Below are 13,150 nucleotides of genomic sequence, written 5' to 3'. Positions count from 1 at the left end.
TTTGTGAACCCTGTTATTATATGGTTTGTTTTGTATCACTGCATACTCATTGCAACAAGGCCTAACCCACAGCTCCTGCTACTCGACCTAAAACTAGCACAATTGTTTTTCTTTCTGCACATGGCAAAAGATATTGACAAGGCTTTTTTTGGTCTAAAAGCAACATTTAGTGAATCGAATAACACTTGTGACAGATTGGAAATTGTTTTTGGCAGATTTTTACAGTATTTCTTTACCCCACAATGCCTTTAGTCCTAGTTTGCAGTTCATGATAAGGTCAAGAACAAAGTGAAAGTCTGCTCTCTCCAATTGTGTGTAGATTTAACGAAAAGTCACTATAACATTACTGTAGTTTTTTAAGGAGGTTAGAACCGGCAAATATCCACTGAAACACTGATCCTTAACCCACTGTGCCACTCTCTGTGTTTTAAATGTTTGCCATCTATATAAAACATGCTTTAATAACTTCATAAAGTCTTTTGTAGTTCATAGACTCACTGTATAAACATGTTTTTGTTTGAAGATTTGCGATTTGAGGCGTGTCCCTTTTGTCCTTCAGGTGTTCCAGGAGCTGGGCGTGTCCGTGCTCTCTGCTGCCTCCGATGGTTATAACGTGTGTCTGTTTGCGTACGGCCAAACGGGATCGGGAAAGACCTACACTATGATGGGCACTCCGGTAAGACAAACCAGTAAAACAGTGGAGAGTCTATACAGTATTCATCTTTAGAATCAGTTTGGTTTTGGACAATGCTTCGAAAACACATTGTAAATAGAGTTGAGTGCACAAAATCAAACTGGAGACATGTTGAAAACTTGTATTGAAGCTATTTATGACGTTTTTGGGTTCACTATGCAATAAAACTGTTGATAACATCTGTGAAAAATGGTTAAAACTAAATTGACTCATTGATGCAGTGCTTATGATCTTAGTCAAACATTTAGCGTTGCTTGTTTCCCAACTGTGCTGTGTTGACTTAAGTAAGCGCTCTGTTTCATTAGTTAAAAACACATTTGCCACACCCAAATCTTCTGCTCATTTGAAAGTTTTTTCAGTTTTTTACCTCGCTGGTGTCACAATAGTTTTTAGAGTGTAATTTAAACCATGCAGATACACAGTTATAACACAATAATATAACACATAAATATACGAGAAGAAGTGAAACTATGAAACCTTCTTGTCTTCATGAAGATGTTATTGGTTTGCTGGAAATTTTTTCACAGTATGGCATTAAACATAGCTATCTCCATGGTGACAAGCAGGTAAAGTTATAGGTCAGATGTGTGGAGAGGCAACTTCACTGAGATGTTTTTCAGGGTATTCCTTTTTTAAGCCACAAAAACGCATGAAATCAAAATGCAAGATGGATATGTTTAATGCCATTCTCTGGAACGTTTCGGCAAAGCAATAACATTTTTATTGAGATGAGCGGGTGGCGGACCACACAGTACAAATGACGTACATCAGAAAACATAATGGTCTTATAATATTATAGATGTTGTGGTCATTCAAATCAAATATACATCGACCTTTAGCTCCGTCGGTTTAACCCGGTGTAAAAGAAAACTCAGCTTTTTCACTCCTATAAACGTCTCTAGACACTTGGGAGAGGAAATCCTATTGTTACGCAAATCACTACTAATACTGTACTGCTCTCTCTCCGTTGTAAAGTAATGTACACGGAAAACCATTTACATTTGCCCTAAATCGTACATGGCAGCTGTGAAAACTAATAAGACCCTCTCTGGTTTTTCTTGTTATCCTTTTGACAGGACTCAATTGGCCTGACCCCTCGAATCTGTCAGGTATGTCAGTGGATTATATATGCTGGCTGAATACTTAAATGGGGCGAATGTGTTTAAATTGGATTGGTTGAGTGGTGGTGTTGTAGCGTGAAATAAAATATAAGTTCACCTATTTTCTTACAGGGTCTTTTTAGATCCGAGGACGTTTCTTCTGATGGGCAAAACTCCAGAGTGGAGATAAGGTTTGACACTGCTCCTTAGTTGTCCTTTTTGCTCAATCACTCAGTCAATTTCACTTGATTTAACACAGCGCTTGATATTACAGCGCCGTCAGTGATAAAAGAGGGGGGATTTTTTTTTTTTTTTTTAAGTTTAATCAAAGTTACTTGTCTGTCCTGGTAGTTTTTTGGAGATTTATAACGAGCGTGTGCGAGATCTGCTCAGAGGAGGGGAGCAGAAGAAGAGGGCGTCTCTGAGAGTGAGGGAGCATCCGGAGAAAGGGCCCTACGTACAAGGTGAGTCAACTTAGTATGATCGTGCATTGTGTTCTTTGTCCTGATTGGCTGTTGGACTGTAGACCATTGTCCATCAGTCTCCTCCGTGCCGTGTCTCCTGTACAGTACAGAATGTGTTCAGACAAATTTACATAAATGTCGGATTGCAGTGTGACTCTGAAGTGCTGCATGTTTGCAATTTGTTTTCTCCCCGACAAAACCCACAATGTCGATGAAACATTCTGCACCGACAAAGGCGCCTACGAAGGTTTGAACTTTGAGAGAGTTTAAACAAGAGAGAAATGTGAGAAAATGTTAATGCCTGTGTGAGAAAAGTGTATAAAGTGTGTGGTGAGGGGTTTTACAGCCAAAAACATATAGAATAATGTAAAAAATAAAGCTGATACTTCGTGGATTTTGCCTATTGCAGGTTATTTTTAGAACGTAACTGCCACGATAAACGAGGGACCGTTGTAGTTGGTAGGTTCGAATCCTGCTCTTGACATAAACGTCATTGGTTGAGCAGTCAGATCCAGTGACTCACAGGTTTGTGGTGTGATTCCAGCTCTCACAGATGAATACTGTCATTGTGTCCATGGGCAAGACACTTAACCCACTTCACCTACAGTGTCTGTGTGCACTGGTGTATGAATATGTGTTTATTTCATTAATGTAAACCGCTTTGAGTGTCTTGAAGGTGGAAAAACGCAATATAAAAATGTGACTGTTTATGGAGACAAACGGGTACCGGTCCCTCCACCTGAAAAGTTACATAGTGCACCTTTAAATAACTCGATTTGTTTCAGGTACCATCACTGTAAACTCACCTTTGACCCTTACTTTTCCGAAACTACACATATAAATCCTCCAAAAATATTAGTTTGGATTTAGTTTTAGCAGCTGTTTTTGGGTCTCAAATTTGGTTCTGTTTTTGGTGAACTGTTTTGGTTTTAAAGTGCTTTTTAAATAAGGTTATAATAGAGTTGGATTGGAAATAAGACGGTAATGCTCTGTAAATGGATGAGTTCACATGAAGGCCAAAATAACCGACTAATCAAATGCTCCAGTGGCTGCAAGTATCCAAAAAACACTGAAAATCATCACATTTTGAAAGCAGGAGTTGGTCCCAAACTTAAGTGCACCAAAATAAGCTGAAGCATTGCCAGTGTATGTGGTGTGAAGAGCTTATATTGTTTTTCTTTTCTCTTTTCTATTAGTTTTTACAGACCTGGAGTTGCGTTTTGTTTCATTCAGACATGTTTTACACACTGAAAACCCTCTGTTCCACCTTGTGATGTCACCAAGTAATACAGGAAGTGTTTTTCACTCAATACACCTTCACTAGAATCATTTGGATAAGTTCAACTCTGGAAATGCCAATCTCTACTGAAACAAAAGGTAAGATGCAGCTGTTAACTTGAAAACTACCACTTCATGACATCACAAGGTGGAACAGAGCATTTAGAGCTTTAGAGATGAAGACAAACTAATAATAAAGTTACTCAAACATGTCTGAATGAAACAAAAAACAACTCTGGGTATATTTTTGCAGCGGTAACAGCATTATAACAGGGCTAAACACCCTCAATTTTGTGTAATATAGGACCTGTAAAGTTTGCAGGCCACCCTGTGAATTGTACAGTAATTTTACTTTCATTACAAGACTAAAATATAAACATAATTTAGAAATCCACTTGCCCAGACACAGCAAAAGCTAATGGTCAGGATATTACGACTAGATCAAAACAAAGATACCACAACTGTGTAGAACGAGAGCCTGCAGATTTTGCGTAATTATAGTACCAAAATACAGGTTATTCACTGGCAATTATCTATGCTACCAAACCTATATTTAGTCGTATTCATACTGACACGGGATCCCCCTCGTGAATACTTTCATCGTGTCGAGAATTGTTCCAAACATTTTCCATCTTCCTCTTAACTTTGCGTTAACTCCTGAAGACTTCCCTCTCTGCTTTTTGTACTGTTCGTGTAGCATTTAAAGGGCCACATCCACTCATTGTCTGTATCTGAAGAAACCCCAGCAGACCACAGGAAGTGAGGTCATTTCCTTGTGGTTTCCATGGAGGACACACAGACTGTACATGTGTTCTGAGGATAGACCTTTCTTGTCTTTAAAGGCTTTGTGTATTTATAGCATGGAAACACCTATTATTCTTATACTTTTCATACACCTTCAGTAGAATTATTTGGATGATTTCAGCCCTGGAATTGCCAATCTCTACTGAACTAAAGGTCCACCACTTCATGACATCACAAGGTGGAACAGAGCATTTTGAGCTTTGGAGATGTACAGATTAATAATAAAATGTTACTCAAACATGTATGAATGACACAAAACACAACTCCATGTCTGTTTTGGGGGAATTAACAACATTATAACAAGTTTTGTAGCTACTCTTATAATAGACAGAACTAGCATCAACATAATTAACATTTTATTAGTCCATTGTGGTATTTATGACTCTTTCATTAGACACTCGTCCTGTTTGTTCATTCAACAATTAGATGACACATTTGTGAAATATTGACGCATAAAAGCACATGCAGGTTTACTCTTTGAGATAAATTGGATTTGATCAGGTGGAGTAGCTGACTTAAATCTGATGCTATGCCTAGTCAAAAATGAAGCAATGCACATCTTGAGACCAGCGCTTTGCAGAAGAAAAGAAGAGAAAAACTATGAGGGAAGTGCAACCATGAAATCAGAAGTGTACATAGAGGACGTCCATGTTATTTAGTCACACGTTGAATAGGCAGATTGTGTGTCGGTCCCTTGAGATGTTAAAAATTTCTATGGATGACAAAGGATTAGACATTGCTTCCTGTTTACTATGCTTCTAAGTAGGGATGGAACAAGATCTTGTGCCACAGGATGTCGGAAGATAAAACTCCCACAAGATATGGGACACACGAGGAAAATTACGTGACGATGTTGATGTTTCTTTGTATTATATTTGTCACGGGCAAAAAAAAGTGCCGGTGAGTTCGATCTTAGAAAGGCCTAGTTAAAAAAGCAGTGCTATTGTGACTGCAAAAATATAAAATAAATAAAAACTGTGGAGAAAATTGAGATCTGGACAGTAAAACCGCACCATTTATTGCAAGTTTGGTTAAAAACACATTGCATCTTGTATCATCTCGTGGGAATTGTGTCACGTCCCATCGTTACCACCTCGTCTTTTAAAAATGTTTTCTAACTCTTTGCAAAACAGCGCAGAGAAATTTTAACTCAATATAAATGACTTCACCATTGGACTTAAATGAATATAAACTTGGACGACTATTGGTCAATAATTTCTAGCCCAAAATGAACCAGACCTAAACTGTGTCTAAGCGTGACGAAAGATATTTTAGTAAACAAAATAACTAGGAAAGCACTGATCCAGCTTTTTTCAGCTTTGGTACGATACAGATACTTTGGCTTTAAGTATCTGCTGCTATCCGATATTAAACGATACCAGTTTAGGGACGGAGAACGGCATTTTTCCCCCAAAAGAACTTATTATAAAATGGATCCAATTGTGTTGTGAAGTTGTTATTTAAACTGGACAGCTTTGTATGAAGAAATGTTCAAATATTATGAGACACCACAGGTCTACATCATGCAGTAAATAGTAAAAATAATAAAAAAAATTAAAAAAAATGAAGAAAAAAAGAAAAAAAAAGAAAAAAATTATTAACCTGTTTCATTTCTTTAGGTAATCAACAAAACAGGTCATAGACATTGTTTCGGAATTTTTAGATAAACTAAATTGTTTCAGAGAACTCGTATAAAAGAATATTTCAAGACACAAATAAAAAACATAAAATAGAAAAAAAAAGTTAAAATAAAAGGCTCAACCAGGATATCGCCTGAATATCATGGGACCGATATTTGATTCAGCAAAATTTCCAGTATCGAGCAGTAAACAGTGTCGTATCGGTGCAAATAACTCCCGAGTACGACTGAAGATGTCTGCACTTGTAACACAACCGCAGTTTCACAAACACAGATACAACCCATTTCAGTTGCAATAAACATAAATAATTTTCCTTTGATTTCTCTTCCCCAGATCTGTCCCAACATGTGGTGTCAAGCTGTAAACAGGCCATGGAGCTTTTGGAGGAGGGCATTTCCAACCGCATCACCGCGGCAACCCACAACCATAACGCCAGCAGCCGCTCGCACGCCATTTTCACCATCCAGTACACTCAGGTCTGTGCCTCTCTACCACAGGATACAGCTTAGTAACTTTATATGTACTTGAGAAACGTATTAACATATATTTAACATTATATAGATACCGGTATAAATATATTTTTTACTTTTTAGTTTGTTAAGTTAAAGTTAAGCAAGTCTTTGCAAAACTGTCTACACAAAAATTATAGCTTGCATTTTTTGGCCTTCATTAAAAAGTAATATACTGAAATATCATCCACAGGCTATTCTGGAGAACAATCTGCCATCAGAAATTGCAAGCAAGATTAATCTGGTGGACTTGGCTGGAAGGTGAGACGTCCTGCTGTTTCCCTGCCTTTTAATCACATTCAAAAGTTTAATCAAAGCTGCCCCCTAGTGGATCATGGTCACACTTAATCATCTGTATTTATTATGCTTATTTATTTCCCCTCTCTGTGTGCGTTTTTATAGTGAGAGAGCTGATCCAAACTACTGCAGAGACAGACTGACCGAGGGATCAAATATCAACAAGTCGCTGGTCACTTTGGGGATTGTCATCTCAGCTTTGGGTAAAAAAACATATTGAATATTAATGTTGTGAGATTGTATTTTATAAAGTATTTAATTAGTATTTTCAGTAGCGAATGTGATTAGTTACATTTAGAGGTACAACTTTTTGAATAAATTGATTAAAATCGCTGAGAGAAAGACTTGAAAGTAAATTGGTAAAAGGGTTATTGTATTGTAATCATCATCATCTCCTGTTATTTTGCTTTTTTGATATCCAAAGCTTAATTTAATGTAAAAATAAAATGTGGAAGCGCTACCCCTATGACAATATTCACCTTTTTGAAAATAAAACCTTTTTTTTTGAGAAAAGATTGAACTGACCTACTTTTGCTTGTTTATTTATTTGACCTACTTTTGCGTATTTATTTTATTCTTGCTTTAGTTTTTACCATTATGTCCTGACTTAATCACAGTTATTGACTAAAATCGATAACAAATGTGCAGAAATTCCAGTTTATCTGTTTTATTGACTCATCTTATTCCCAGTTTGTACATTTCTCTCTCTCTCCAGCCCAGAACTCGCAGATGTCCAGCAGCTGTCAGAGCATTAACAGCATGGCGTCTGAGGCGGAGAGCACGGGGGGCAGTAACAGCAGCGCTCTGTCCGATAGAGGAGGAGGAGGAGGGGGGAGGAGGCACTGCTTCATCCCCTATCGAGACTCTGTCCTCACCTGGCTTCTCAAAGACAGTCTGGGCGGAAACTCCAAGACCATCATGATCGCAAGTGAGCGCAGTAAAACATCCAGTTTCATAAAGAGATCAGTGTTCCTCAAATGTTTCAGTCAGTTTAATATATAAAATTTAGTTTAACCATAGAACATTTTAGATTCAGTGTAAGAGCCAGTGTTTTTATAGAAACAGGAAGATCATTTTAATCAAAAACTATAAATGAATGTGAAATATATTGTTTAATAAAGTGTTAAAAAGTTTGATTGTTTGCAGTTGAAATGACTGAATAGCCATAAAATGAATACAGCAAAAACTACTGAGTCCAACCTATGTGAATTTTATAGAAGACGAGTTATAAAAGTCCCTGTACTCTATCTGAAAGCAAATTTAACATGAATGCTAATTATTTTAAGACAAGGCCAGGCAAGTTTATTTGTACTGTATAGCACAATTCATACACGAAGTGCTTTACAGAATAAAAAAGACATTAAAATCACAATATAAATAATCATTGTAAAATATGCCCATATGCACAGCTAAGCAGAACTGTTTTGAGCCTGGATTTAAACACTGTCAGGGTAGAGGCCTGTCTCACATCTTGAGGAAGACTGTTCCAGCTGCACACAACAAACATATCTGCGGTTCAACCCCAGAAACAGCATTATAAACTGCCATCGTGCCCTTCAGCAATATTCCTCTCCCACTTTGCTTGTTGATCATGTGAATTTATTTGCTGGGATGAGTTTCTGCAGCTTGTTGCGGCAGTCATTTTTAAAACTAAAGAAGCTCCAAATAGTTCTGTACGAGTAAATCCCTTGCTATTTAGAGACATCAGTATTCAGTATTTCTCCTCTCAAATCTGTGTTACAAGCCTCCCCTCCGGATAGCAATGAAATTATGCATTCAGAATGTCGCTCCCAGTCACAACCACAGTACTGTAGTGTACACCTCTCTCTCCGTCTACTCCGGCGCTAATTAATGTTTACATGTGTCTTTTTGCTTTGTGTCAGCTGTCTCACCATCCGTCAACAGCTACAACGAAACCCTGAGCACGCTCCGATACGCCGCTCACGCCAGAAACATTGTCAACAAACCTCGCGTAAATGAGGTCAGTGTCAGTTTTCAGGATGTGCGAGGATTTTAAATTTTTGATAATTATTTTCCCGAGTCTTTTGATGTGCATTTTGTGTGCAGGATGCTAATGTTCGACTGATCAGAGAGCTAAGAGAGGAGATTGACAGACTGAAGAGCATGCTGCTTAGCTTTGAAATGGTATCACAACCTTTTAATATTATATACTGCTTTGAGTGGGTGCCCCCTGCTGCGCTTTTGAAACACAACTTCCACGTTTTCACAGTCTTGCAGGGAGGCGCAGGATGGCACATATTTTATTGTAAAATCTGACTTTTTTTCCCCCCTAACTTTTGTTTTGTTTTTGATTGACAGCAACGCAATCCCAGTCCTTCCCTGAGTGATGAGAGGGATGGGAATCTGTCTGACATTGTGCTGCAGAATGAACTAAAGGTAACAGTAGGTCAACAGAGGCACTTAGATCTTTGCACAATCTGACAGTGAATTTACTATAAAAAAAAAAAAATACAGGTCAACAGGCACGGGACTGTGTTAATCTTTACTTCAGTCGAAAATTGGTATATACTGTCTGTGTATTGTGCTGCAAACTGTTTTATACTGGGTAAGAGAATAAACTATAACTATACACTCTGAAGAAAACAAAGAAAACAAAGAAAATAATTGAATTTACCTTGTCATATATGTATATTTTGGCTACATTTTAGTATCTTTATAAAAAAAATAAATGCCCAATAGGAAAAAATGTACAATTAATAAGATTGAATCATTCAGGCTCGACAAAAACTACAAATATTTTCTCTGCTTTCCAAAAATACTTACATGAACGCATTCAAAATAGTGTTGTATCAATGTTGCATAGTACAAAATATGAAAATAAATTCATTAATTAAATATGCTACGCTATTTATAAAAGCTTTAGATTGGATTTTTAACAATTACAATTGCGTAGGGCTGGGTTAGTGATAGGATTTTAGTAAAGATTCAAATTCAGATTCATGTGTAATTGTGTTTTTAACTAATCCTGTCAGTGAAAACATGTTATTTGGAGCAGAGTTTTGACTTGGGAGGAGTAAATTGGGCTGTTTCTCTGGTGTTAAATGATGCTCATTACGTTAGACTGGAATTACAGCTTCCTCCCCGTGTTTCGTTCAGGTGGAGCAGCTCACGAAGGACTGGTCAGAGAGCTGGAAGGACAAACGAGAGCTGATGGAGCAGTGCAGTGTGGACATAAACAGGGACCAGGCCGGATTCTTCATTAACTCACTGCAGCCGCACCTGGTGACCCTCGACACGGACGTCCTCAGCACCGGAGTGGTCTTCTATCATCTCAGGGTAACAATTTACATGGTGTTTTTACGGTTAAGAGAACTGTTTTCACTATAATCCATGCATTTTCCTCAAATCTACGCTACCAGATTTGACCCTGTAGGGAAAAAACGCCTTAAAGATGCATTACGTAACTTTTCCAGTGGAGGAACGCTAATAGTTTACCTGGAAAATTCCACAGTATCGAATTAAACTTTTCTATCAGGTCAGATCTGTGGAGTGACAGCCTCGCTCACAGTAAAACGCTTTTTTAAGGTACTTTCAAGCAAGATTGATACGTTTAATGCCATATTTTTGAACAGGCAATGTAAGAATATCGCCATGGAGACAAGCACGTGGCAGACCCTCCACTAGAGAAATTGCATAGTGCAGCTTTACGATATATGTGCTTTTTTTCAGGGTAGAGGAAACAATGATTTTAAAGTGTTAGACAGTCTCCCACTATCGTAAACATTCAAAACGTATTAACACTAACATTATTTGTCATGTTTTATTTAATTTTTAGCTTTAGCTTTTATTATGCATCATTTAAACTCTCTATTTGTCTCCATATTTCACTTTTGTCATAATAAATCAAAGGAAATTGTGTGACTAGGTAGGAAAAAATGTGTTTCTGTACAAATTGTATAAATATGTTCGACTTGATTCCAATCCTTAGCTGCCGTATACTTTGCAATTGCTCTAGTTTCTCTTTGTCTGTTTCGCTGCTGTTTTTGTCAGCTGTCTCGACTAAACCTAAATCTTTTTATCTACCAGATCCTCTCCTCCCTCCTCCATCATTTCTGTGTCTCTGCTACAAAACTCTCGAGAGAAGGTGCCTTTCTCTTGGATATTTCCTCCTTTTTTCCTCACTCTGGTTTCCAACTGTCCTGTCATTTTCCCCAATCTCTGCTCCGCTCCTTCAGTGCACAAAGCCTGGTTGGGTAAGATACTGTTAGTTCGGAGTCTGAGGCCGACCCAAGGGAGCTGAGGGTGTCCTGGATTCGACAATGACAAGAGCACCCTAAGGCCTGACAATTACACTGCTTCTGCTTGTGAATAGGGGAGCCACCAGGGAGCGCAGTGGTCCTGACACTGTATAAAGAAGAGAATATTAGCAAGTCAACACATCCAGCTCAATAGAGGGACAGACTTCTGCTTCTGGAAGTTTCTGTTCACTTTCCCACATCGCCACTTATTTGTCTCCATGGAGATGTTGTGGCTTTGTCTAGATGATAATGATAGTAATAATAATAATAATGACAGTAATAATAATAATAATAATAATAATAATAATGACGGCAATAATAATAATAATAATAATAATGACGGCAATAATAATAATAATGACAGTAATAATAATAATAATGATAATATTAATAATAATGATAGTAATAATAATAATACTAATAATGATAATAATAATAATAATAATATTATATGTGGCATTTAATCAATTACAGGTAGTTTAATTGCTAAAAAAATACCTTGAAAAACATAGATCTGATTGTGTCACCTGCTTGTCTTCATTGAGATAAATAAGTTAATGCCATACAGTGGAACAAACTAGGGAAAAAATAATAATATTAATAATAATGATGATAATAATAATAATAATAATAATACGTAGCATTTAATCAATTAGAGGTGGTTTAATTGCTAAAAAAATGCCTTGAAAAACATAGATCCGATTATGTCACTTGTCTCCATGGAGATAAATAAGTTAATGTCATACAGTGGAAAAACATACTAGGAAAAACATCGCATTTCCCTGGAGACAAGCAGATGACATTCAACACTCAACCAGAGAAGTTAAATAGTAGTTCACCTTTAAGATTATGGGGAAAATAATGATAATTTTACTTACAGAATCTGAAGTCCCCTCCCTCTGCTGAGCTCAATTAGAATTTAGTTTTGGAGTTTGGTTTTTAATTGAGGGTTCATGATTTACAGTGTTTAGTAGTTCACAGTATAATTTTTTGTAATAAAAAAAAATCCATATTGCAGAGTAGGCCTGTCAAGATACTATATCATGACAGATGGAACAGTACATTTTGTGGGTTAATATTTACTGTGGCTGCTTTTTCTTTGCACAAGTAGGGAACTTTTTGGTATTTTTTGGTTTTATGATAAGATTTGAGATGTAGAGGGTCAAATAAATAACTTCTATGACTCATTATAGATATAAACTACTATTAATTTATTATTTATGTATTAAGTTATTGTGTCAGTGCTTTCAGTATTATCACGTATCGTCTATATTCTCTTCACCGATATATCACATTTCAGAATTTCATATTGTGACAGGCCTATCGATTAGTTTGAGCCACATTTTTACACTCTTGTCCCAGTGGGTCTTAGTGAGTTTGGCACAGGAATAGTATTTTGTTTGCTAGCATCGTCAAAATAAAAAAATTTAAAATAATGACACGGGTACATTCCCAAGTGAGTATAACGGGAGGGAGTAGTATTAAAAGGAGAAGTAAAATATTCAATGCGGAGGAGAAAGTTCTCTATGGGGTAAACAACCATAATTACTGCTTAAAAATGTATAGATTGCTACAGTTAAGATGGTGCAGACATAACATATGCATAAGTCTGATAATCTTTTTGCTCATTTACTTTGCATCTACATTGATAATCCTCTCTTGCAGGAGGGGATAACCTGCATTGGACCACAGGACGGGTTTGGACCTGCGGACATAGGTATTATAATAAGCCCACATTCACTCATCCATCTAATATTCTATGCAAACATTACTGTATACAGGAATGTAATGTATGCTAATCCGGAAAGCCTCTTAAGGGGCACGTATTACAGCTGAGCACATATAAAGCAAACTGGCACATTTAGATTAAACATGCTGCATTAAATATAGATTACGGAGAAAGAAGAATAATGTATGCAAGTTATCTCTGAGAAACTGAGAAATTGATTAGAAAGATGCACATATATTTTGCAGTGTGTTGAGATGTGGGTGGGAAATCACATCATGTTATTATTCAAGTTTAATTAAATGTAATCGAAGCTAGATACTTAATTATCCTGCTTTAATTTAATCTACTAATACCACGAATGCAAACTAACAAGCAG

At 36.9% G+C, this 13,150-nt stretch overlaps 1 protein-coding gene across 1 annotated transcript in view; it reads left to right on the top strand.

Annotated features, from left to right (window-relative positions):
• Positions 1–13,150, top strand: part of LOC129456155 (stAR-related lipid transfer protein 9-like) — a 49,949-nt gene that overhangs the window by 25,936 nt on the left and 10,863 nt on the right. Inside the window, exons 4-16 of the mRNA XM_055231257.1 lie at positions 560–676; positions 1,771–1,803; positions 1,927–1,985; positions 2,146–2,258; positions 6,314–6,456; positions 6,683–6,750; positions 6,892–6,989; positions 7,502–7,714; positions 8,670–8,767; positions 8,854–8,931; positions 9,106–9,183; positions 9,904–10,083; positions 12,711–12,762. Coding sequence (XP_055087232.1) covers positions 560–676; positions 1,771–1,803; positions 1,927–1,985; positions 2,146–2,258; positions 6,314–6,456; positions 6,683–6,750; positions 6,892–6,989; positions 7,502–7,714; positions 8,670–8,767; positions 8,854–8,931; positions 9,106–9,183; positions 9,904–10,083; positions 12,711–12,762 — 1,330 coding nt within the window. The remainder of the gene's footprint in view (positions 1–559; positions 677–1,770; positions 1,804–1,926; positions 1,986–2,145; positions 2,259–6,313; positions 6,457–6,682; positions 6,751–6,891; positions 6,990–7,501; positions 7,715–8,669; positions 8,768–8,853; positions 8,932–9,105; positions 9,184–9,903; positions 10,084–12,710; positions 12,763–13,150) is intronic.

The sequence above is a fragment of the Periophthalmus magnuspinnatus genome, chromosome 22 (assembly GCF_009829125.3).
Source record: "Periophthalmus magnuspinnatus isolate fPerMag1 chromosome 22, fPerMag1.2.pri, whole genome shotgun sequence".
NCBI classification, from domain to species: Eukaryota; Metazoa; Chordata; class Actinopteri; order Gobiiformes; family Gobiidae; genus Periophthalmus; species Periophthalmus magnuspinnatus.
The sequence above is the reverse complement of the archived record's forward strand: the minus strand, read 5'-3'. Positions and strand labels throughout refer to the sequence as shown.